This window comes from Choristoneura fumiferana, chromosome 6 (assembly GCF_025370935.1).
Source record: "Choristoneura fumiferana chromosome 6, NRCan_CFum_1, whole genome shotgun sequence".
Taxonomy (NCBI): Eukaryota; Metazoa; Arthropoda; class Insecta; order Lepidoptera; family Tortricidae; genus Choristoneura; species Choristoneura fumiferana.
Window position 1 is genome coordinate 13,212,885 of NC_133477.1, and position 27,900 is coordinate 13,240,784.

Here is a 27,900-nt window from a genome sequence, read left to right on the forward strand (position 1 = left end):
TTTCTGCTGGGTATGACAAAAGCTAAATGATCACAACGAATATTATTTGTAATTTTTTTACCGCACGAGTACGGTGCATATATAACTGTTAGTCATTTAAAAGAAATTATATTTTTGATAGTTATAAATCGGTAACATTACGTCACATAGAAATAATAACTTTAGTTTTATTACCTATGTAAATACCCTCAGCGGCACAAAATTTGGCCCACACTTCATACAAAATTACCGATTCTGCATACATTTGAGGGCCAGATAAAGACTGTAAAAATAATAATATAATGCGCATAACGAATGAGCTATTCTATTTAAGAACAAGTTGATTGCTCCGAATTAAAATTTTCGTTGAGCTAGCATATCTTCTGTCTTTACTTTTACTCTACAAAAACTATCCAACACACTTCATAGTAAATAGTTTACATTCTAGCCGTCGTTTTTGCACTTCGGCGCCTCTATTTTTCTTCTAAAGTATAACAAGTCGAGAGTTGTGAAAGCGGTTAACTTCTACGCTTGCTTCACTTTACTAGCAACATCTAAACACTGTGTGACAAGACAAACACCCTGAAGCAATGCCTTCTCTCGGAGATCTTGCATCTAGGCGGGAAGCTGAATGAAATAAAAACACTGACGGAAAAAATATAAACCCATGTATCAACGACGACGTACGAATAGTTACTTATTTAGTTTAAATTTAAGCTGGATTTGGGATTAATGAATAATGAAAACTGAATGAAAGAGAATAGTCACTCCTAACTTACGCGCTTAACATCTATTCTAAACTCGAAAGAGTTTTAAACTGCACGGGTTTTTTAATGTATAATAGACTTTTATTGATTTATTTTTATATGTTTAGAATATAAATTATTAATTCTTCGCATTATGTACGTTTGATTCAAATAGAATCGGAATCCGGGAAAATACGGACCGGGTAGCGTAAAACTATTTTGTTTTGTAGTTTATGCACTAGTCGATTTGTCACCCGCTTCATCATACAAAATAGTTCTACGACTACTATAGATAGTATTTTCAAGGTTTCGGATATGATTCGGATCGTTGTAATTCGAAACCGTTTTTTAAGAGTACGTATTATCGCTTTACATGTCAATACTAAAAAAAATGTTTAATAGCTAGTTATGTGATGTTTATAGAACCACTAGCTGTTGCCCGCGACTCCGTCCGCGTAGAAGTATGAAAAATAGAGTACATCCTATTCTCAGAACTACCGAATAAGTATACACAAAAAGTCATGCCGATTTGAAGGAGTTTGGTCACAAACATTTTTGTCCTGAGAGTTTTACACAGCCACAATCATCACGCCTGTATTCCCAAATGGTACCCAGACCGACAGAGCACACGCCTACCGGCTGAGCACACGAAACGTTACGTACTGCTTCGGAGCCACTTTTAGCAATTTTAGGTTTAAAGTTTGACAAAAACGGTACAATAAGTAGTGACAGGTCGCTAGCCTGAGAATTTTATATAATATTTAAGTATTAAAGATTCTATTGTACTGTCAACATTGTTTAGATGTCTAAATATTACAGCCAATTAGATGGGCTACGAAAGCAAGCCATGCGGATTTTACAACTAACATTTTGCACGGCTTTTAACTTTACATATTGTTTTGATACGAAATTTGCCGCACGTGATTTATTTTTAGAGCGCGTCCGTGCAATTTGATGGAAATTTTATTTGTATTTTTTGCTCTGGTACTGGGTTTTGGCTCGACCGACGGTCCCATAGGCCCAGACCACTTACCTTCAAGCTTGTAGATATCTCTAAAGACTAGTCTTTTGACTAGATAAGGATACTGAGAGAATTATTCAACGGGAGACTCTTTGAAGATTGATTGCTTTCGGAAGAAACAAATAACGAAACAAATAAAGTATTTGACTCAGGAATATAAAATATTATTCTAGAGCTTTATAAAGATTCGAAATCCTAATCTATAAAAAATAAAGCCAGTATAAGATTTTTTTCTGGGTCTGGTAAAGAAAGAAAGTAGATCAAAGATGAATGATACCTAAGTTAACAGAGGTTTTGCAACCGTTCTTAAATAAAGGTTTATGAGTTATTTTCAGGGAAGGTAAATATTGTGTAGAGACTAGCATAATATCTAACTACGAAACGGTTCGAAGATGTGCGTGAAGTTCTTAATCCGTAGTAAGTTATAATATACCTGGTTATTTTAGGATGAAGCCCACATATAGGCTTAAAATGACGATGCTATCCCTAACGTAGCAATATTTTGCACCATGCACCGATGTTCCATTAGTATTTTGGCCATATTTCATTACCCCAATTAGAGATATCGGAATACTTATAAATATCTTTAGTTTTTTAATGCGTTATTTCAGCTAACGGAAAAACATTGGACGCAACCCAAGAAATCATCGCTCTGGGGGCTTGCAACTTGGTTGGGGCCTTTTTCCGCTCGTTCCCCGTAAACGGCTCGTTCACACGAAGCGCTGTGAGCGATGCGTCGGGTGTGCGAACCCCTGCGGCAGGATTCTACACAGGTATGAAAATAAATTAATACTATGGGACAATGAGAATTTCTGTAACTGGCTGGTTGGTGCTTGTATCGTGATGTCCGGTTGACAACTTTGATATTTGTTTCACGTTTGTGATTGGTTACCTATTATAACTAAATAAGCCAATCACCAGCAAGACCGTAAAGTTAAACGGACTTCACGATGCTAACGCCATCTAGCAATACTTCGCATGTCAAGAAATCTCCATTTACACCAATGAGAGTTTTCTGACAGATGGAATGTCACTATAATAGATGGCGTTAGTGTGGAGAACTGTGTGGATGTGGCTTGCCCATTGCCACTTTCAATTTGCTTTCTTCGAGCTACGTTGATGACTTCAGTTGTACAGCAAATTTCTGTATTCCGGATTCTACCGTGCAAGAGAACTCCAAGCAAATCATCTAATTGAACTGAAAACTAAAATAACTGGAAAAATTCTCATTCTTTCTCTGAAAAATTTTTTGGAAGAACTCTGCAATAAACATTAAAACACAATTCAATAAAAATATAGTGTTAATTGACCAAGCAAAAAGAGCGAGCGAAGCATTACCTTTAATTTTGAACAAAACTGCTTTCTTATCTGGGAACATATTATACAATGAATAGAGAAAATGCACGCCGCGTCGCCGGTCGCGTGAAGTGGTGCCGGACCGTAAGGCCAACTGTCACACAACAACATGCATGAAAGATATGCAACATCTGATTGGTTGCGGTAGCAGGCGACCAATCTGCTACCCACAATTTGTGTTCTGTGCCGTTGTTTGTTTTGTGTCAATTTACTGCACGACGTTTCCCTCAATATTCAAATTTTATTATAAACGTTAGTTACTTTTATTATTTAAATAAAATATCATATCAGCCAATTTCGCCGTCATACGAAACATACTCGAAATATAGTATTTTTTCATAAACACCTGACATTTAATTTTATTAAAAAGAAGCGTTTCGAAATGTTTTTTATAATAAAGGATGCAATTTTATTTTTAATTAAATAGGTAGATTGTGATATAATACAAGGAGAAATATATGGATTTAACAACCAGTTGGATATATCTGCCGTCTGGACGAAAATACTATTTCTTATTGCTGTGATAAAACCCATGAATTAGTATTATAACCGAGTTCCGAGTTATAAAACCAAGGAAATTGACAGCAAGAAGACCGATTATTTTTTGGTAAAAAAAAATATTATTTGAAAACACCTTAGAAACTTAAAACAGGTTGAGCAGGGAAGCAACTAAAAGTAATTCTTAATCAAGATAAATAAATCGAAAAAACTATACTTAGTCTTAATTATAGCGTTTACAAGGAATAAATATCTATATGGTTTATGGTTGTTTATGGATATGCACATGGTTCTGTAATTTTTCATAGCACATCGATTTACGCGGAATGCTTGGAGTTGTGTCTTTTCGAACAATGCTTTAGCCTTTACGTGTTCACATCTGTTTAAAATGAATGTTCGCGATGCCATTAAAGGTGATATGCTATAGACCTTTTTAGAGGGGTTTGGACTAGCTTATCTAAAGTGTCTGGCTTCCAAAGCTGCGGTAAAGCCTTTCAACATTGTTCTTTTGCTACATTAAAGAGTACCTAATCGATAACCGTGTTTGGCATTTCACATAATATGTGTTATGTGTACCCACTGACTTGATATGCAAAATTATTGTACCTACCGATCTGTTTCATTAGATATACTTGTTGGTGTAAATTTGGTATGCTGTGTATAGAACTGTCGGTCTAATTACACTACAGCGTAGCAGAAATGAATGTCTGAACAAGAAGAAGTTATGAAATTTATTGCGAAAATGTTGTGAGGTAGAGATATTTATTGAATATAAAATGTCTTCCTCTTTATCGTCAAAAACAATACATTCACGAATAAAACACTTGAATAATTGGAATCCAACCGGTAATATGTGCAGAGCTGGCTCTACAATATTTACCCTTACACTGTATTCCCACAGCCGTTATAAGAAGATTAGTGTATTGGCTCTGTGCACGATATGAGCGCCACCTAGCGTCCGAATTTTTTTTGGCTCTGATGCTCTGACGTTTTGAAATTTCATCGCGACATTGTGACAAAAATCAAACCTATAACGTATTAATTTATAATACAAAATTACTGTGATACCGTGATTTAGGTGGACAAAAAGTTGTGAATTCATTTTTGTTGTTTACTTCATGTTTAGTTGTACCTACTCTTACTGTAAAACGAAAAGATAAAGCTATCTTATTGGTTTCTTTGAATAATACTAAAACTATATAATTGTTCTTATATCGCTAGTAATAAATTAAATATCGTTTTCAGATCAAAATGAGTATCATTTTGAACACTGGTTTTGTGAGTATTACTCAATATAAAATTGAAACTACAAGCCGTTTCATGAGGAAAATTGTTGCTGGACATGTCCGAGATGTAGAGGAATTAAGAAAAAAACAGGGACAGTGCTCAATAATTCAAGCTCGCATCATAACACAAACATCTGTTACTAAAATTAGGTAGTTAAAGTCTATACAAATTGCTTTGTTAATGACAGATTCATATGAGTATTACAGATGACAGAGCCTAGATTATTTCTTCTTTTGGCCACTATGAGCGCTGCGATAGATTTCATTACCCTCACCTAGTACTTCGCACACTCCCAATACCTAAAACAAAGTTTGATGTACCTGCCGGCATCAAACTGAGTCGACCACTGATCAGGTTGCTTCGCTGTCATTCTATTTATTACCCAAAAAATATCAAAATGTTTGTCCTACATATGGCGTTCCCAAAGAAAACTTCTAAAAGTGTAGCAATATTTTCACGTATGCAGGAACACAACGACGACGCAAACTGGAAACTTCATAAATCACAAAGTCTGCATCATAGTTTACAGCCAGTGCCCCATGTGGCTTTAAAATTTGAAAGAACTGAATGTTGGAAAGTTTTAGCGAGATATCAAGGTTTCATGTAAATTGCGTGATTTGCATTCGATTCAAGTTTAATACTTAACGTATTCTAGTAAAATGGTACAATTTGAATGTTTCCATGGTATGGAAGCTTAATTTTGATTCAAAATGAATTGATTTAATTCGCAAACTGAAAATATCTACTGTACCTACTCGATTTTTTTTAAATCGAAGTATTTCGAATTCTGTCTGTGTGTGTGTTTCGGTGTGCTGTTATTGAAGTTACACAAAATGTGTACGACGGTAATATTTGAGCATTTTGTAAAATAGTAGTATATTATTTAAATTCCTTAGGGCTACATAAGATAAGAGCAAGCAAAACACCTGGTTCCGATCCACTATAAGCACTTTCTATATTTATAATTTGCGAGTAATCTAATAGCACAGCTCTCTTACTATTTTCAAACAAAACATTTTAGATAGATACAAAATGTAATCCAGACAATCCTCCTGGGCTTACCGCGGACTTCATACTGCAGAAACAGTGAGAAGGTACCATTTTTATAAGATTTTAAAGTGGGTTACTGTCTAGTAGGCATTATTTCAGTTCGCTGGATTTCTTGAAATAATATTTATTTTTCTTAGCAGACTCGAGCTTGGAGGGTAATTGTGGCTGTTTAGGTAGTATTGAATGTGTAGCGTTTATATTAACTGTTTTCGGTTGACGCTGAATAATATTTATTTAAAACATACTTATTAATATAGTCCTGGATTACAAAAAAACAGCCAAGAGCGAGGCGTACCTGTGCAAAGAGGGCTCCATACAAATTTCTAGGTATTTTCAAAAACCCAGTGTTTGTAGAGTCCTCCTGCTCTTAATTGTTATGTATGCAGCCATCGTGGGGTAAATCTCTGTGTATATCCCTGTGTTTTATGTACTGCTTACTATGTGTTGGTGAGTAATAAAGAGTTATTGTAATGTATGGTTAATGTTTGTACCTACTTCTTACTTATGCGAAATAAAGATTTCTTATTCTTATTGTAATTGTTAATTGGTTACTGACATAGACAAACAGACGCAAAAAATAAGATTTTCAGACACTTTTTATTTTTGTGTTTGAGCTACTAAAAATAAAAAGTGTCTGAAAGTCCAAATTTCAAGTTAGTGGGAGGTATAAATTAAAATTATATTTCAAATTAGTGGGAGGTGTAATATATAAGTAAGTAAATATGTCGAAGATAAAAATCGTGCGTGATGTAAAATCTATTTTTGTAGTCTACATGCCTTCATTGAATATACTACAGTCTCTCTCATTTTTGTGAGACAAGTAAGAAACCGTATTATTTTTTTATCGTCATATGGATATTGACAATATGGATTTTAGGACGACCGTAAACGTAAAAAGTACGGCAAAGCTCAGACGTACGTCAATAAGGGCGGTAACCTTAATCCCCGCCAAGCGTATAAATCAAATCAAATGAGAATATGTCAGTTATGTTCATTGTTCACGTTTCATTGTTTATTCGTATGAATATCCCGTTTCTTTAATATGAAGATAGGATTTTGGTAGATAAACAATAAAGGGTTGATAAAATAGATAAAAATATACTTCATGGAATCTTACCGATTTTCATGGCAAAGAAGCAACAAGATAGAATACTTACATAAAATTTATTGAATCAGGCGCTACTTTTGACCTAATCCCAGTAATCGGGTTGACTTGAAATTTGGCATACTTATGTAAATTGCGTGACATTGTAAGTACCGTTAACAAAAAGTAGTCAGCAAAAAGCTTGTAATAAAAATGAATTTTTTACCAAAATCTTATTTACCTTATTACTTTCGAGTAAGATTAAAAAAATACATCTTTTTATAGTTGATTGTTCCTTGTTGATTGATAATAACTTATCCGAATATCAGTCAAGCCAAAAATAAGGAAGAAGTGTAAGTTAACATTATAATACATTGTATAACAAATGCATAAAACGCGCTACTTTACTCAAGACTCATAACCGTCGGCTCGGTGGACATGAACGAGTTATACACTCTGCTTTTCACTTCTATTGCGAGGAAACACCAACACTACTCAACTACTCACTCGTTACTATTAATAGAAAAGCGAATGCAAGTTTCTTTGTTTATTTGTTACGTTTTTACGCTTAAATTACTCAGTCGATCATGATAAAATTTGGTATGGAGATCGTTTAAGACCACTTAGGACATAGGATAGTTTTTAAAGAAAGTTATTTAATTTTGTAAAATGAAAAAAAATCCGCGGGTTAGCGATAAACGATTTCTTTGCAGACAATCACTTAACTATGCACTGTCATCATCATCATAGAAGCCTTTAATTTTCCCATCTTCGGACATAGGCCTCCTCTCACTTCTCCACGCCTGACGGTCCTTTGCCAACTGTATCCATCCACCACTACCTGCCAGTAGATGTCGTCCTTCCTCATTGGTGGTTTCCCTCTACTGCGAGTTTCTGTTTGACTGTTTGACCTGTCCATCGTTTCTAGTCCATTCTAGCAATGCATTATTTCCTCCTTTAATTAATTTATAAACACAGAACTCTGATTACAAAAAAAAAACTAGAAAATCCAAATAAAAAATGTATTACTCTAATGTTCATGATTTTTGGCGTATTTACGTCTTCGACAAAAATTTTACTTTACGTACTCAAAAGCATATTTTTCTCTTTTCCAGCCTACACCCAACATAAATACTTTATGAGCTTGAAAATTTAAAAATATTTTTTGTTCGCAGGAATAATAGTGCTGTTGACACTAGCCATATTGACTCCATATTTCTACTTTATACCGCGAGCGGCTCTGTCGGCTGTCATCGTTTGTGCCGTACTGCACATGGTGGATATCGCCATAGTCAAAAAGCTGTGGAAATCTAGCCGTAAGTATTTTCTCGCTAGTTGATTACCCTTTAAAAAAATATCACGGGACAATTCACACCAATTGACCTACACCTACCTATTTTTAATACTTTAACATAATTTTTCTCGTGGTTTCCTCTCCGTGATAATGTTGAAAAAACCCTTTCGGTCACCTCTATGATCTACAAAAAATATATGTCCGCTAAATTATTTAGTCTCTATTAGCTGCAGCGGTTTAAGCGGTGCGTTGTTTGATAATTAAATTAGTTAATAATATTTAAGTCATGTTATTCTTCTAGTATGAAAGATTTGCGGGAGGTACTTAAGGAAATGTATGAGAATGATTAAGAGTATAAACGTTTTTCTTTAAAATTATTGTGCCACAAACTTACCTGACTCGGGTGATAGGTTCAGTCGGTCAATTTGGTCTCATACATTTTTAGCAATTATTGCCATTAATTTGAAAATAACTTCTTGTTATATGGATATTCTGGGTTACCGTTAGTTAAAATCCAATAAGTTTTTATTTCATAAATCTAGATTTATCATTATTAAATGAAAGTACAAGAGAAATAAGTTTTGCTAGTATAAATAATCAATTTGAAACGCTTCTATAATACATGTGCTGCAATCGTTTCAGTTTGTCTTGATATTACTACTGATATATGATATTGAGTCGAGCGAGAACTAGTCACGAGTCGCGAAATTAACCAAAATGACTTGTTTAAATTCCTCTACTTGTATTATGGGCGTGCGTCCTCTTGCATAATTAATATTATTATTACACTATTTATTTTAATAAGTACTTACAAAATTGTTTTAATTACGTTTAAGTTTTTTTTCCAAATGGATAAAAGAATCATCACATTCGTAATCTGTAACGCTCATATATACATATATTAGGTACTTTTGTAAACGAAAAATATAATTACGAAGAACTAAGAACGTCTATATCATTGAAAGCATTCATTCATAAATGCAGAATAGTAAAACATTAATTTCCTATTTGTAAATATATTAAATCCAAGAGTTCATAAAAAACAGATTTTATTTCTTAAACTGTCGACCAACTGGACGCCCAACCTGAAAAAAAACATCAACGATATTATACTTCTGCATCTATTCGGCTATTTCTTTTCTTGACGTTAATTGCCTGTTTAAAAATTGAACACTCATGCGAAGCAAAGGTGGGTATCTATAATATACTTAGCGGCACAAAATTTGGCCCACTCTGCATACAAACTTACCTATTACAGCATACATTATATTTAAGGACCAGATTAAATACATATGTAGCTCTAGAATCTTTAGTTATGACCAAAATAATAACAATATGTGTATGAAAGAAACAATTATTGTGTATCACAAATTTTTTCTAGGTAAAACAATAGAAGATTAATAATATTTAATATGCAAATTTAAACCGTTGCTGCTGACGTTTTTTTAATAAATGTTGTTGTTGACACTTCAATCTTACGCTACTATTTCTATGGTAAATAAATAAGCCCCATTCCAATTTATGTCATTCTTTTACCTCATTTTAAGCACTCGGATGCTATGATTATTAATGGTCAAATTAAGCAAAACACTCACCGAGTCTGGAAGTTTGACGGCTTTACGCCTTTCTTCTGGTGTTAAGTCGGATTCCTCATTTATTTCCGCAACCCGTGTTAACTTGTCATCACGGTTAATCCTATTGATATCGACAAGGTTTTCTCGAAATATTTCATACTTCATTTTCTTTTCTTCCGCAGTATAATTCCGATTGTATAGTACAATGAATTCGTCAAACAGTTCCGGCGCTTTGTCTAAGTCGTAAACTGGTCCAGATTTTTGCGAAACACTACAGCAAAACAGCGTTAAAAACAGCAAATACGTAAGATCACGTTTCATTGTGGTCACTAACTCACAATCAGCATTTTACCAAGGTTTTATAAGATACAATGGCTTTTAAGTTACGGTGGATTAAGACCGTGTAACGTTAACGATTTCCTGATTCATAATAACACAAGGTGTATTGAAGAAAAAATATTGTAGCTTGTTGACATTTAGGTGATCACGTGGGTATAAAAAACCGGTTAGCCTACTGCGTTGGTCCCTCAATTCTGCACCTTTGATTGCTCTTATTGCTGTCTCCGTCTACTCAACACACAATATAATTATAAAAAGTTCGTATGCAGTTATTCTAGCAATATAATCTTAATAAAGAAGTAAAAGCTGCTTTTTATTTTTATTTTTGCAAACGTAAAATACTTAACTATCAGTATTAAAAATGAACCCAAACATTTTTGATTACAAAAAACAATAGTAATCGACGGTTTCCTTTGAAAATACATATTTTTTAGTAAGAAAAATGGGGACTTTAATTAATAAAATGTAAGTTTGTGCACGATCCGTTCACATAAACGTTACCGAGTAAAACATTGGTTTCATAAAGCTGTTCTCCGTTGATTGTGTCTACATAATATCAAAGGTTAATCTTGAAAATTTCTTCCTAATAATGATCAAGCAAGGCAACGCTTAACAATCATACTCGCTTCCCGAAAACAAACAAAGAATCATTAAATTATGCATTAACAAACTCATAACCGCAATTAGTCTAAGGTGCTTCTGAACATTGTGCATGTTTAAGTGATTCAACGCATGTGACTCAATTAGGCAAGTCTAATAACGTAAAAGCCAAACAATTGTGTAACGAGCCTATAATAATGAGCAACGAGGAAATTTCATCACCGACGGATGCCAAGAACGGCGTTTCATTAAATTATTCTAAGAGGAACGGTCTAAACCCTCCGATGGGTACTCGCCAAGTTATTATCGCTTTAGTCGACCGAGTTTGATTGATATGTCTAGTGGACGACGGGCATAAGATTCCATTAACAATATTGTGGTTGTACATCGTACTGATTTGAAAATTATTCTCTTTAACTATAAAAAGTACCTCATGTGAGTCAGTGACAGACTGACAGACAATGCACAGTTCAAACTACTGTAGCTAGAGACTTGCGGTATAGATATATTTTGAAAAATCATAGACGTGCACGAAGAAGGTATGTTTCGAAATTCTTACGGGATATTATGGAGGCAGCTATTTTCTATTTTTCCTCGGAGTCAAATCGTCGGGAATAAACTAGTACTTAATATACCTACTTTTTCATTAATTTCACGTTGGCAAGCAATTTAATACTTAAGTTAAATAATTCATTTGGTAACTAGAAAATACCTTGCAAGGAAATATTATTCAGCACCAACATTATTTGCCTTAATAAAATATTATTAAGTCAACTTAGCCTGAGGTTTTTACAAAACTTTATGTTTGCTGAATAACAAGCACATATTATTCTTAGCCCAAATAAAGAGGTAATCCTTGTTTGGGATGAGAGCGTATGCGAAGGAAATCAGTAACATCAGGGACACTGTCCTAACTAAACAGACCGAAACAAACATGTCCTGTCTAGAATAAAATTCGGGAAATTGTGCGTGATTGTCAAACGTTCGTCATACGCACAACAATTTAAACTCTCGCAGACAAAAAACAAACAACGATAACAAAAATGTCCTTTTCATAATAATATTTTAATGAATCGTACTTGTATAATTTTTTTGACGTCATACAAATTTAGTGATCCTAGCTCGAATACTGTTAGACGATACAATGAATTCATTATTTTTAACCTCCGACGCAAAAAGAGGGGTGTTATAAGTTTGACGCCAATTTCTGTCTGTCTGTCTGTGGCATTGTAGCTCCAAATAGATGGACCAATTTCTATGGTGTTATTTTTACGTTGAAGAAGTTTCCTTATACGGTGGTTCATAGCTTTGTTTTTTTAAATCTTGATCAATTATAAATTTTATGCAAATTTCGCACTTCAAAATATTAATTCAAATTTTGGTGTTGAATTTCATTGTGACCCTTTAAATTAAATAATATCCTAATTGAATGCTATAAAACATATCCATTTACTGGAAAATTTCCAAATGCAAGAGTTACTAAGCAACCAAGGGTAACCAAGTAGATATTTCAATAAGCTTATGCGAAAGTTTTAGAAACAGAAACAAATTCTTTTGAAATGAATCAGATCTATTTCTGTAACCACAATTTCATAATTACAGTATTAAAGTTGCTCTACTACCCATACAATTATTTGATAGTTTTTGATAACTTAACCGATTCATATTGAACAGCTTTTGCTATTTTTCAGAATAATTAGTTAATTGTTAACTAATTATTTTGCAAAAAAGCAAGACTTCTACCGCTTAATTCGTAATAAGCAACCTCAGAAAAGACTTAAGTACCTATACTTTTCTAGTCTCGACATGGTTCCTTAACACGAGCATGCATAAAGATCATGCGTCTCTAAAATGACCGAAAAAATAAGAAGGCTTTAAGGCAAGCTTTAAGATTAAATTTGACCTTGCAAAATTTTCACGATTTTCGAAATATTGGCACTTTTATTTACACACAGTTAATTGGGAATACTTTAAAGTATCTCACAACCTATGATTTCTAATACGGAAAAATGCACGTTGCTCCATCAACTCTATTAGTTTTGGCGTTGATTTTGGGAACATCTAGTATAAAGAATGCCGTTCAACAACACCACAAAAATGTACAATTGCATTCCAGGAGTTATTATCACAAGTTATATAAATAAAAATGGCGTCCACCACGACCAGAATATTGATGATTCAAAGCGCCGAAAAAACGGCTCTGGGACATCAATGGCATAAAAAATCCACACATTTCACATCTAAATGCACTTTTTGTTGACCCACGTATTTTAAAGTAAATTTAGTGGAATCGGAAACTACTATGGAAATGCTTGTTTTAAAAGTTATGTGTAATTACAATATTGCATTTTTTACCAGGGCTGGACATCATACCACTTGTGGGCACATTCGTGTGCTGTCTTGCACTAGGCATCGAGATCGGGCTGATCTGTGGTGTGGGTGTGGATGTGTTATTACTGCTGTATTACCACTCGCGTCCACCTCTGGACGTCAAATATGTGGACGTAAGTATTTTTATACAAATTGGTGGGATTGATAATGAATAATATGCGGAGGTCCACATCAATGACTTATATTGCCACTCAATTATACACTTGCATTAGCAGTTACGTCTGCAACATGTGGTTTCATGCTGAAAACCCATCCCCTTCACTTCTTCATGAATCAACACGAACGTCAAACAGACTTAACACAAACAGCGTTGGAGCCCTAAATGTCTCAGTCAAAATCTGAGCCATTTATTTTAGAAATACACCGGTAACGGTAGTAAGTTATATAGTATGTAGGTAAAAATAAATATCACACATTTGACTACGACGTTCTATGGGGGAACTCTTTGTTCAGCAGAGGACGTCTTCCGGGTGTTAGTGACAAATTACACTTTCTTTTTTATTTATGTTTTTCAGGAGGGCAATCTACCTCCTCATTACGCAATACATCCAGTTGGCGGTCTTCATTTTGCGGGAGCAGAGAGAGTGCGATCAAAACTCTCTCAACTAAGAAACTCAAAAGCTAGTACCTTACAAGCACTTACTGTTATCTCAGGGCTTAACACAGATGGCGTTCTAAACGGTGCAGCCAATGGATGTAGTAATGGAACACCAGTAATAGGAATGCCAGATTTGAGAAGATCATCAAGCGTACTTGTGGTACATTGTGACTCTTTATATAGAATGGATTATACATTTTTACAGGTTAGTGTGCCCTGAATATTATTATGTATGTGAGTAAAGAGCCAGGTGGTAACAGTTTTCTTAAAAGCTGTTTAAATAATTAAACTACTGGAAAGGCGGCCTTTACCATAACGTTTTCGGAAGATAAGGATGATATCTAAAATTAATATAAAATCGGTAGTGGTAGTGGGTTTTTACATAATAACAAACCTTCAGTAAAAGTACTTTATTAGTGAAAAGTTGTCCATTACAGTTAACGACTTTTTGCAATTAAAAATGAAATCGATGGTTTTAATGTCTTTTAATCTCTAAACGCACTCAAATAATAAGATCGAATATTTTTTCATATTCATTTAATAATGCAGTTTAAATGCAAAAACATCTGAAATTCAACTTTACGTTTTTTTTGGTTTTTATGTCATTTTTAAAGCATTCGATTTTTTGGCAATTTTTTTTAAATTATGATCTAAGATACGGTTGTTGGACATATGAATAAAATTGTACCTAATATGTTATTCATCACGAAAACTAGCCAATTGAGTCATAAAATACGACTAATAAAAAAACTCGGTACTCGTTTGGATTAGTAAAAGTAAGAATTAGAAAGCGGCAAAAAATAACTACTTATATAATTTGAAGTAAATTGGGTTTGAAATACTAACTGTTGCCCTCGACTTTGTGCCATTTTTCGAAATATAAACTGGCCTATTTCCTTCCAAGGGTCTTAAGCAGCTTTTCCACCAATAATGTGCGAGGATATGTTGCGAGAGAGATGTATTTTTCATTAACCTCGCACACGGTAAATGAAGCATTTCTATCGTATTGGATAATGGAAAACATATTCCTCGCAACACAGCCTCGCACATCTCTGGTGGAAACGCTGCTTTAGACTCCATACCAAATGTTATCAAAAGGTTTAGTGGGAATAAGTAACAAACAGACAGACAGAGAGACAGAGACTAATAGAGTAAATTTCGAATTTTAATGTTAATTGGGGTTACTTAGATGATTGAATATGCAGCATACCGCAAGCCGCAGCGTCAATCCCATGCCATGTTGACGCGAACCACAATCTTTGTTAAAATATACAAGATATCGCAAATTATATCCATAACATTGGTTGAGCAAGTCCTAATGAAGTACAGTTGCAAATATTTTTTTCTAGAATTTTTCATTCAGGACGATGGTCGCGTCTTTGACGTACCTATTGCACTTTTAATAAATATAGACAAAATTTCGTTGTGGGTAGATAAATACAGTCAAAGAAACTGAATTGCGTACATTTGTGTTACAGGTATCATATTGACATTCCATACATCTGCCAAAGAAATCCTAGCGAAATTGACTATGAAAAGGTCCCACCCTGGTACCCGATTCAGTTTCTTCCACTCGATATCAATTAAAGAATCGTGATAAACTTTCACAAGGGTGTCAGTAGAACTTCCCTCATTCAACGGCTGAAATATCTGACATGAGACTGAAACATTTAACCGTTCTCTATGTAATCGTCTCCAAATCATACCTCTAAAATAATATTACCTAGGTACCCTATGCTACCCTAAAATACTACTTTCTCCCAATCACTTATAACAATCAGTAATAATCTCAAAGAAACAATTACAGGTTCGGAATAAACTCTGTTGAGAAAAATCTAGCTAACTTAACAGTGGTACTTTCAGCCAAATAGGTCGTCTACCACCCTAAAGGTGATAATCGTTTGCATGTCATAAAACAATAATGCCAATAGACGTGTCTGTCAACTTGAAAGTTCGACTTTAGCGACATATTATTTGATAGAAACTTGTTTAAAAATTGATAGACCACTTATTTGGCTGATGGTACCTATTTTTCTTTCTATTCAACACAACTACATAATTTGACAATTTACTACTTGAATTTGAAATTAGCCATATTCCGACAGTGTAAAGTAATTCAAATGTAAATACAATTCATTGCATCAAAGTACATAATAAAAAGCACGTATTTCAGTTTGTTTAGTTATACAAGCTAAATTAAACGTTATTTTGTATTAAGTCGATTTGAGTGTATTAATCTTTGCTGCAATGATTTTTTAAATTTACATTGTATCGTCTATCACAACTTCCGCTGTATGCATAAAATGAGAGATACAATTTAGTTTTTAATCAAGCTTTTAGAAAGCATGCCCGACCCGTTCTTGGTTGTTTTTTTTTAATTAAAATATGTTTTTATTTTGCAGAGTGTAAAAATGTTGGTGGGAGAATGGTCGCGTGGCGGAATGGTGGTGTGGTGTGACACTCGACCACTGGTGAAAGAGCAGCTTAGCAGTGTCATAGCTGACCCTATATGCTGTGACAGAGACCAATTATTAAGAATACTCACAGGTAATAACAATTATAATTGTGGAATGACATTTGAAACTTTATTAAGTAAGTTCCAGAAGGTACCAAGGATCAGATCATGCTGACTTACTGTAGAACCTTTTTACAAAAAATGTTACAATGACATCGCATTGCTTGAGAAGGAAAACCATTATGATTCTAACCGTGAAAACGTCCTACGGTGACTTAAAGTCCAATACTTAACTTACTTATACATTTTGAAAACACCATCACTTTTACATTGATTATAATAGGTTAAAAACCGGCCAAGAGCGTGTCGGACACGCCCACGATAGGGTTCCGTAGCCATTACGAAAAAATCAAGTAATATTTTTCTAAGGATTTCGTATTGTGTACGGAAATCTTCAAAGTTTAGGTATGTTTTATACCTTAGGCAAATATCAACTCAAATACTCTTAAACTACTAATAATTCTCAAACAATCTTAGCCGCTATAATTTTCCTTGTAAATTTGATATATTTACCACCATTCTGAATTTTTCAATTTTTTCCTCCTCACAGTTTAGATTTTAGAGGAGGGGACAGGCTCGATTTTAATGAAGATTTTTACTTTACAGTTTAATATTTCGCACAGAGATCACTGAATAGAAAAATCGTCTTAGCAACCCCCTAATGTTTTAAAATGTTCATCCAACGATACCCCACACTATAGGGTTAGTCAAGAAAAAAAAACACCCCCACTTTACATCTATGGGAAGTACCAAAAAAAACTATTTCGTTTATTTTATTTTACCACTTTGTCGGCGTGACTGATATGTATATTCATGTCAAATTACAGCTTTCTAGTACTAACGGTCTCTGAGCGTAGCCGCGGACAGACCAGACAGTCAGACAGAGACAGACAGACAGACAGACAGACAGAGACAGGCAGACAGACAGACAGAGAGACAGATGGACTGACATGGCGAATCTATAAGGGTTCCTAGTTGACTACGGAACCCTAAAAATGGACATAATACAATTTAATCAAGTATATTCGATACTCCATGTAATGGCACTGACTTTTGCATCACTGCAGCGTCGAAATTTTGAAGCGTTCGGTTAATTAGTCCTGGAAAAACCGCGATTCTGCGGCTTGTCCGGTCGACAGTATTTCTGACCCTTAAAACCAATAAACCCGATACGATGAAAGCCTTTTTTTAAATTAGTGTAAAGCAGTATCATGCTACATTTTGTGTATTAAAATTCAATTAATCAGTAATCAAATTTGACTCACTTTAAGTGTTTGGTCTGACTTTTTATTTATTCAAGATATTTTAACAGATTACATATAATAAAGATGATCAGCGAGCGCAAATCGCAATCGATTTATCTGCCGCTGATTGCGGCACGCTTACAGTGCATCATTGATCAATAACAATAACTACTTAGCATTAATGTCTTATACTATGGTCTCGCAAAACAAATACTACTCTTAACTACTTACTTGTCTAACATCAACTTGAAATTTCGTATACTACAACGTAATAAATTTTGAATTAACGATAGCTTTAAACTATTGAGAACCGTTTTCTCGAAAAAATATAACAATTACCTTTACTAATGGACAGTTATTATTATTTATCATTTTCTCGAGCAGCAATGGAATGCAAACTTTTATTTGACGTTTCAGACGCAGTAAATGTTAGTGTCAGTTGTTACCTTTGTTACCGATACATTGCGTGCCGAATTAATTTGTATGAAAAAAAAAAAAACTAATTTACGTTCATTAGGGCTTATGCTTTCAGCCCTTAAAATATAATTATGTTCTTATGGAAGTCACATGAAGATTAGATGACTTACATTTATTTGTAAGTAAAGTCAACAAAAATATTTACAATCACCACAAAAAAAACATCTAACAAAACTTTTTCAGTCGCTTGAATAAGTTACCTTTGAAACGATAGCAACATTAAGGCAATATGAGACCTGTCACACAGCTTCCACGTCACACGCTACTATGATGGACGGCTTCGGAACTATCCAAATTTCCTTTTTTGGCACTACGAAAATACAGGCGAGTCATGTATCCAAACAACTAAAAGCATCGGCTTCAGCTTTTGGGAAATTTAAGAAGATTTCACACTATTTATAGGTACAGTCAACGTCATAAATAAGTGATCATTTCTGTACCTTGTCGCTTTCAGTCGTTACTTACACAATTTCGTATAGCTTTTCAAACATGACGTTAAAGTGACAAGGTACAAAAGTGATCACTTATTTATGACGTTGACTGTACATTCCATATTCGTGTAGTGGGTAAAATGATAAATAAAATGATTAAGAGGTACCTAATATAAAAGTTTTAGCAGTCATATTCCTAGGTATTTTTTTTTATAAAACTTATAATTAGTACCCTAGTATAAGCCGCGGTGGCCTAGTGGTTTGACCTATCGCCTCTCAAGCAGAGGGTCGTGGGTTCAAACCCAGGCTCGCACCTCTGAGTTTTTCGAAATTCATGTGCGGAATTACATTTGAAATTTACCACGAGCTTTGCGGTGAAGGAAAACATCGTGAGAAAACCTGCAAAAACCTTCGAAGCAAACCAATGGTGCGTGTGAAGTTCCCAATCCGCACTGGGCCCGCGTGGGAACTATGGCCCAAACCCTCTTGTTCAGAGAGGAGGCCTGTGCCCAGCAGTGGGACGTACCTATATAGGCTGGGATGATGATGATGATGATGATGATGATGATGATGACAAAACAACGATTATAAGTCAGAAACAGTCCGACTACTTTTGATCTTTGCGTTACCGTCGCGAACGCATATCATCTTGATAAAGATCTTTCGAGAAGATCGAAACTAGTAGGGCTGTTCCTGACTTACACTCATAATCGTGAGCCGTTTAACATTATTTTGTTTCATAAATTATTAGTTTTTGCCCGCAACATCTTCTGCCAAGAATTCATTCATCCCTATCGACAAAATTCCCAAGGTCTAAAAGTAGGTTTATTATCGCTATATCAAATTTAAGCTAAATCGGTTCAGCGATTGAAGTGTGATGACAGACAGATAAAAATAGTTATTCTCGTATTTATAATATTAGTTAGGATGGAAAAATAAATTATCATTAATTGTGGTACCTAAGGCTGCGTTTTCACCAGAGATGTTCCAAGAATATGTATCAATTTATGAACCAATAGAAACGTTGTCTTTTTCTTTCAAGGTTCTGTTTTTTTTTTCATTTAAACGAAACAGTTAATTCCGAGCATTCTGAGACATTTATCATAACAAAATCTCATATCCAATCTTCTAAAAAATAAGTCATTACTACATTATAGCTTGAGATACATATTTTCCAATAATAATTGCTTTATTACTCGCAATCTCACAATTCTCCGTGTTTTCCGCTGTCTGTTTCTGTTAACATCAAACATAGCTAATCGTGTTAATTTGGCAACGCCGCATTTTGACCAAAATATGTTTGCCGATTCACGAAAATTAGCAATAGCGTTTTGTTGAAATGTTTCCGTTGCAACGTTATTAGGTTGATATGTTGACAGCGTTGTTGCGACGGCTCTGCGTTACGCCCGTTGGCTTACAGCGTCAGCCACGCGTATTCGAAGCTCGATGGAAGCGTGTTCATTAGACGTTTGACAAGGCAGCAAATGTGGCCAGCCGTTAATTATGGGAATCCTAGTAATATTTATGTATGTAAACTCTTTACTGTACAATAGAAAGAAAAACAAAATCCAATAGAAACTTTGCGATACTAATAGTAAATATAATATGAATGTGAAAGTTTGTGTGTACCTACATGCATCGTGCATGAGTGTCTATGTATGTATTCGAGTCTTTCTTGCTGAAACGGCTGAATGGATAATAATGAAATATGGTAAATTGTTCAGTTTCGACGTTATAAGGTTGATGTTTACAGCGCTATTGACGGCTCCGTGTCACACCCGTTGGCTAACAGCGTCAGCCACGCGTAGTTGAAACGCGATGGAAGCGTGTTCATTAGATGTTTGAGAAGACAGCAAATGTGGCCAGCCGTTAATAATGGGAATCCTAGTAATATTATAAATATAATAGTTTGTGTGTACATATGTGCGTGTCTGTATCTACGTACCCTACGTAACCGAGATATAAGGGGAAAAATTAATGATTTTTAGCTTTACCCCCCGACGAATACACGTATATTTTATAATTTAATACTTCTCTCATCCACTCACAGAATGACTAAAAGAGATAAATTCGTTCGTTCGTGTACATGAATCTCAACGCTTGTCAATTATTATTGTGCTCGTTTCTATATTTTTGTACTATAAAGAATTTGCATACATACGATACGTGCACTGCACATATTTATAAACTACACATAATAATATTTTGCTAAATTCCCCTAACATTCCACTCTAATTTTACTTACTTAGCACGCAGAGGCTACTTTTTATTCCGAAATTTCCACGAGATCGGGATCCACGCTTGTTAAATCCTAAAATATCAACTGCTAGTTTTAGGTATATGACATTTAGCTGATGTTCTTCATTCAACGTATGTAAACGAAGACTACGATATAAAACTTTACGCATTTAGGAAAATAGCGGAATTATAATTCGAATAGTTTACACGAGCGCACACGCGGGTATAAATAAATAATAAATAAATATCACGGGACAATTCACACCAATTGACCTAGTCCCAAAGTAAGCTTAGCAAAGCTTGTGTTATGGGTACTAAGCAACGGATAAACATATCAGACAATAACATCGCGATATTCGCGATCATGGTTCCGCGTAAAAAAACATTAAATAACCGTAGATCATTTAAATAGTAATATGTAAATCAGACGTTACTTTGCGGTGGTCCATATAAAAGAACTATAAACAATTACTTTGCTCACCTACGTCCTTACTATACACAGCTACGTCTATGAAATAAACGTGTTCATGCAGTTCCTCCACCTTCACACTGTAAGAACACATATTAGAGTAAATAGTTATAAATACTGTTATTTATAACTATTGCGGAATGCAGCATCGATACAAACCGTAATGCGGTTTAACGATGCGATAAATGATTAATTGTATTTTTTCTTATGTTAATTAATAAATAAATAATAAAACACCAACACACACACACACACAAATCACATATACCCAAATATCACCACCAGCTGCACTGCACTGACGCGTTTTGAACTCAAACATATGGCTCTACACCTACCTCTACTCTACATCTAGTAATGTAAAGTACCCACACATTTTTATACTGAGCGGCAAAAAATATGACCATGTATGCAATATTTGGTAATTTTGTATGTAAAGTGGGCCAAATTTTGTCCGCTGAGTGTATTATTTGCAAATTAAGTACATACATCCTCCTTAAAAATATATCCTTTAAAAAATCTGTATATACATGGTGCTTTCTGTATTGCTTACTATGTGTTGGTGTTCAATGAAGAGTTATTGTATTGTATTGTATATATTAGACCTTTATCCGTGAACAAAATCTAATTACATACATATTAAACGCTTTCATCGTGATACGGTATAATGTGCCAACTTTCTTATAACTATCCCGATTTAATGAGCTTTAATTATCTTTTGTTCCAGATGTTACCTCATCAGGCGATCACCACTTAGCCGTTAGCGATACACAACTTTAGCACTCAGTCTAGCTTAGTGTCAAGTTAGAACGTAAATAACAATGTTACCTAAGTACGTAGTAAGTGCTGAAAACTAATGCAATATTAAGCAGAGTTTATTTCGGATAAGCATACTTCGGTATTATAGTAAGGAAAGTTGTAATGTTATATTTCGTAAGTGCTCAAAGATAACAGGTGTCGAAGAAAGTGTTAGATTGTTTACACGCTCTAAAGAGGTTCCTTTTTACTCAAATACCTCTGAATGGCTAAGTTAGTCACCCAAAGCAGATGCTTTTTAGGCATTATTCTGAAACCTAAAGCTGTCACATGCAGAAACGTGAATAAAATATCAAATATTAACCCCCTTTTGCCAAGACAAAGTATTTTTTCTAGATCAGATAGATGAACAGCTTTTTATGAATAAAGGGATAAGTGAAATTACAAAAAAAATCCATTTATGTATTTTTGACTGATTTGGAATCTATACTAATGTAAGATATACTCACGTCTCTGTGTGGTAGGTAGTCCCACAAAAATTTGCTTCATCTGGTTGCCTCGCGAGAAAACTTGCTTTTTAGTTTTCCTTTGATTGTTCCTCAAATGTCATTTTACTGTGAATTAGGTATTGTTGGTCGATGAGAATACCTACACTGTATCTTAAAAAAAAAGTATATTGTGCAAATTTGCAATATTTGTCGTTTTAACACAGCTGGAATAGCCAAATATAGTAAAATTTACAAGAAATGTCTAATAACCAAAATATAGAGGCAAAAAATCCTTCCAAACTATTTAATAATCGTTTCAAGATTCCTACGTGATTGTTAAGATAAACCACTGTGTTGCTGCAACAAAAAATTTAGTTTTGTTGAACAGTGATTTTTCAAAACTATAATAGCCATTAACTTTTTTAAATCAGTCTACTTTGCTGTAAAAAAGGCTTTGCTATTAATGTCAGCATGAAAAAATTGCAACTCGAGTTACGTCGATTGTCATAGCACGGCAAACTGGATCAATATCAAGCTAAAAGTTATACCTACCAATAATATCCCATCCTAAATAATTATAACTTTGTAATAATTCTACGTAATTGCTCAATTGCTAATATTTGTATATAATTTGTGAAGCAATTGGAACGGATAAATACGTCGGTTGTTTGGTTAGGTCTTCATATTTTACAAAGCAAACTGTGATCCTACTGACGTAAATCCTTATTGTAAAGCCATTATTTGTCAGTAAAGATTAAATTATATATTAACAGCTAGTTGTTTTATTACCCTTTTCTTAGATATCTACGTATCTTCCACAAATCACTACCCGGAACACAATACACACTCATAAGTAATAAAAAATAATGTCGGATAATGATTCGTTTTAGAAGTATTATCAACGTCATGCACATAAAAATAATATAATGATTCTGAAAACAATTGCAAGTCGTAAAAAGTATTGAAATGACTCCGGTCTTGGTATATAAAGGGTTCACGGTACTGATGACTGTCAAACCGAAACTCAACATGAAGACTATCGCGTTATTCGTTCTGGTCGCTTTAGCTGCAGCGGTGTCCGCAGACGGAGATTATGCGCCCTACGATCTAAGACAAGCTCCAGCTCTGTTTTCAAAATTCGAGAAGGACTATGATCGCGAATACAAAGACGCAGTTGACCGTAAGGTCCATTTCGAGGCGTTTAAGAAATTCCTCAGAGAAGTAAATGAAGCGGCCAGACACCAACCTACTGCCAAGATGGGAATAACACAATTCGCTGATTACACGGACGAGGAGAAAAAACAAGCTTTAGGATTTGGACCCATTTAGACCTTACGATAACGAATTATCGTTGAAGTGAAACAAGTTTGTAGACTTGGTAATTACTATTTTGTCAAAAAACAGAAATAATGTGTCTTACAGATTCCTTATAAAAATAAAGTTTCCATATTCCGAATTATAAATAAATTCATTCGATTTAAATTTTGTTTACTTGTGGATTCCTATCATGACTTTATGCAGTTGGTAAAATCTTAATTTTTATTATTTTTAAAATTACACCTAGAGTCCTTACAAATTTAAGTAAACATTAAATAATACCAACATAAAATTATAATGGAATTCCTTGACGTGTAGTGCTAAAAGTGGTTTTGACCCTTAGACATTTAGTTTTTCAAACGCACTAATTACGTTCTTCGAAGGAAGGCTTATTCAAGATGTGGCTCATACTTTCTCCTTAAATTTTTGAAAACATTTCTTGTTTTTTTTTTGCATTCTTATGTAGTTTACTGTGTAAGTATTATTAAAAGTTTAAATTTTAAAGTTTTAATATTATATTTATAAAATTACAATTACCTATAGTTTCCCCTGCGAGTACCTATTTCTGACTTTTATACTGACACTTTGTTTCTCCCCTAGTCTACTCAAAAGTTGACTAGTGAAGATCTCTTAAGAAAACAGTTTGTCTTTATACATGTAGGTACCTCAAGCTTTGTCAATCGTATTTATTCATTTTTTCTTGTACGGTATAAACTTTTCATAAATACATAATTTTTCAGCTGTGATTAGTTACTTAGTTTGACCTTTTATGCCATTGATATTTAACTCGGTACTTAGTTATACGCTTTTATCTTATAAACTTAATATAATAATGCTAAAAATATATATTCTTCCCCATCCCCTATCACCATAGAACAAACACCACACATATTTTTTTTTTGTTTGAGCTTTTGTAAATATCCAGAGTTGCCAGAGCCCGGCTCCTAATCAAGACGCGTGAAATTACTTTAGATTGATCGTTACCACATACATAGATGACACGTAAATAAATGAAAGTTTCAGACTTTTTTTTGGTTTTGCTACAAATAAGAGCTCCAAGTTCCTTGGACAACTTGAAGTACTCTATTATATAGGCTTGATTCCCCGCCAATTTGTATGGGAACACCTTGTTTAAGTAATCACTGTATCTCTTGAACTTAGAAGTTTGATATTTTCACTACTATAAAGGGTAGCAGACCTGAGTAGGTATTTGGTATTAATTTCAGCTTGTTATCTCCAGGCGTTTCTGCGAAAAGGGTCCATTATTCGTTACTAGACTCCGCGGTATGTTAGAAAGTACAATTGAATAAATGTACGTCGCATACCCAGATGAAAAGTGCATCAACTCAAATCACTTAATACGCTATTTTACAAGCTTATGACTTATTATAATCAGTGGAAGTATATCTAGGCGCGCGGCAGTGTGTCAAGCCAAGATCAAAAGAAGAAAACTGGCGACGCAGGGGCCGTGTGTTATATTACTATTTGGAGCCACTTTTGACCCCTAATAATCTACACAATTTCCCGTTGCAAGATAAACCTTGAAGATGGGCATAACTGCTGACTAAGACCCCATTTATGCGCTTCCTATCCACAAATGAAATAAGGTGGTGAACGAGCAAATCCGTCATTTAATTTGTAAGTAACCACCTGCTGTCATCTAGTTCTTACTTCTTTCTGTAAAAAAGGTTGCCTGGAAGAGATCGCTCTAAAGCTATAAGGCCGCCTATTGTTTACCTTGTAGTTTTCATTCTGTGTACTTGTTTTCTGTATCGCTTACTATTTCTGGTGTACAATAAAGAGTCATTGTATTGTATTGTTTTGTAAATACAGTGGTATTCAGCACTGGTATGCAGTGGTATGCAGCAGTGGTGGTGGGGAGTGGCCCGTGGACACTTGGAGCAAATGCATTACTATTCTATAGGGATAACATCCATAGCAAATAACTCGGCGCCTGCATAGATCACAATTCTTTTTTCAGCGAAGTCAACAACGACGCATAATCTTAATATTGAAGTTAGCTCTCATTACACATTTATATTTTGATGGGATATTTACAACATTGCAAATTTACAGAAAAATTTATGCGTTTCAACAGAGGACCCTGAAAAACTAGTAGCCTTTGCATGCGCAGAAGAAAACTTTTTACAGCGTCATGCTTTTATTTGGCACTAATCAAAAATTCGATAAGTACTTTATTAGTATAAATGCGTTTTTAAATCACTTTCTTTTCAATCTTTCATTTTTAATACAAGCTTTTTTTGTTGACTGTACTTTTTGTCGATTTTACTTGCATTGCCACCCAAACTACATTTGCATACCAAATTTCAAGTCGATCCTATTAACCGTTGAAGAGTTCCGTCCTGCGGAGACGATCCAGGCTAGACTACCAGGATGTCACTATTTGATTATTAAATTCTCACGCGATTTACATAAGTATTCCAAATTTCAAGTCAATCTGATTACTGGAAGTTGGTCAAATTTAACTTGTATGATTTGATTACAAACAGACAGACAGACAGACAACGGGACAGGTGAAACTAAATAAAAGCTTGTAAAATAGTGATTGCGATGAAGGTATTCTGATTACTCGTTCTGGTGACCCTGGCTGCAACAATGTGTGCATACTTTGACCCTGCGCCTTACGATCTGAGGCAATCTGCAGCTCTTTTTGCAAAGTTCGAGAACGACTACCATCGCCATTACAAGAACGCTCTTGACCGTTACATCCATTACCAGGTATTCAAGAAGTTCCTTCGTAGATTAAATGAACTAGCCACCCATCTACTGAAACGTACTGAATAACACCAGTAGCCGATTACACGGACGAGGAACATAAAAGAATAGAAGCAGAATGATCCTACAGACCTCACAAACCTCTACAAACCTTTCGGAGTTTAATATCGGTAAAGTGAAACTAGTTGGTAGACTTGGTAATTATGATATTCTCAAAAAGCAGAAAAAATGTGTTTCACAAATTTCGAAAAAATAAAGTTTTGATTACCTATATTTTTTTGACAAATAATTATTTTTTGTATAAAACAGTAGGTAATAGCAGTAATGCAATTTGGGTCTAGTGGCTCATAACACAGTGATTTAACTCACGCACATCCATTACTGTACTAATTAATTTTATGTGATTTCAAAATGTATTTAATAAAGTAATAATAACGATAACGATTGTTTTTTTTTTTTTAATTTGTCATACGATCTTACTAAATCCATACTTAATAATATAAATGCGAAAGTTTGTGTGTTTGTATGTTTGTCCGGATCGACGTCATTTTTGGCATTCAGATAGTTTATGGGCCAGAGAGTGACATAGGCTACTTTTTATCCCGAAAAAATCCACATTTCCCGAGGGAGCAGCGCGCGATAACCGAACTTCACGCGGGCGAAGCCGCGGGCATAAGCTACTTTAAATACAGTAAGTTAAGTACTGATTGTGATAAAGAAGGGTTTTCTTTACAGATGTTGCACCTAAGAGATAAAAAAAACACATTTAAAAAGATACCCAGTTCGATGAACTTGAGGTTGCAAACTTTAATTATATTAATTAATAATCTGGTTTTTTTTTACAGAATTCATTTTCATAATTTTTATTTATTTATTTACCTAAAACTACCTAGAGTGTTAACGAAAGAATAATTATGAATCAAAGAAATCCCCGACACAAAATACCTAGAGAAAAAACTACGTATTGACCCTCTACGTTCGATACAAGTACAATATTATTTTAATTTAAGCATCGTTGCGTCAGGAGACTATTAATTAAAGGAACTACCTGGCACTTAGTCGGGAGAAGTATAAAATATACCTTTAGCGGTCCATTGACTTAATGTCCCTTGAATTAAAATATTTGACCTATCTACTTATATAAAACGTAGAGGATCAATACAATGTATTTTTTTTTTGTTTACAAAGAATTTTCTGTCTTTTTTTTATTAACCTACCTTGTAAAAAATTACTACCACAACTAAAAAAAATAAGTTAAATTTTAACTTTTAGGTTTTAATATTGACACATATCCTTTTACAAGTAGCTGGTCATCATGAGAACCTGATTTACCTCTTAGAGTAAGTGATATAGAAAATCGTATAAAAACTTAACTTTCACTAAAATTTTAAATTCTTAGTTTCAATATTGGCCGA

General features: G+C 34.3%; 3 protein-coding genes across 5 annotated transcripts in view; 2 read left to right on the top strand and 1 right to left on the bottom strand.

The window, feature by feature from the left end:
- LOC141429103 (sodium-independent sulfate anion transporter-like) overlaps positions 1-23,204 on the top strand; it is a 45,469-nt gene extending 22,265 nt beyond the window's left edge. For all 3 annotated transcript variants that reach the window (XM_074089300.1, XM_074089301.1, XM_074089304.1), the window contains exons 7-12: positions 2,358-2,519; positions 8,197-8,337; positions 13,187-13,332; positions 13,735-14,022; positions 16,220-16,364; positions 21,916-23,204. In XM_074089300.1, the coding sequence (XP_073945401.1) occupies positions 2,358-2,519; positions 8,197-8,337; positions 13,187-13,332; positions 13,735-14,022; positions 16,220-16,364; positions 21,916-21,968 (935 nt within the window). In that variant the 3' untranslated portion in view covers positions 21,969-23,204. The remainder of the gene's footprint in view (positions 1-2,357; positions 2,520-8,196; positions 8,338-13,186; positions 13,333-13,734; positions 14,023-16,219; positions 16,365-21,915) is intronic.
- LOC141429104 (uncharacterized) lies at positions 9,265-10,350 on the bottom strand. The gene is made up of 2 exons (XM_074089305.1): positions 9,911-10,350; positions 9,265-9,400 (listed from the first exon to the last, which is right to left on the bottom strand). The coding sequence occupies exons 1-2, from the start codon at positions 10,208-10,210 to the stop codon at positions 9,365-9,367; spliced, it is 336 nt and encodes a 111-aa protein (XP_073945406.1). The 5' UTR covers positions 10,211-10,350; the 3' UTR covers positions 9,265-9,364.
- Positions 23,205-23,429: 225 nt separating the features above from the next.
- On the top strand, positions 23,430-23,914 carry LOC141429105 (uncharacterized). The gene has a single exon (XM_074089306.1). It carries the CDS (start codon positions 23,438-23,440, stop codon positions 23,759-23,761), a length of 324 nt encoding a protein of 107 aa, XP_073945407.1. The 5' UTR covers positions 23,430-23,437; the 3' UTR covers positions 23,762-23,914.
- The last annotated feature ends 3,986 nt before the right edge of the window (positions 23,915-27,900 follow it).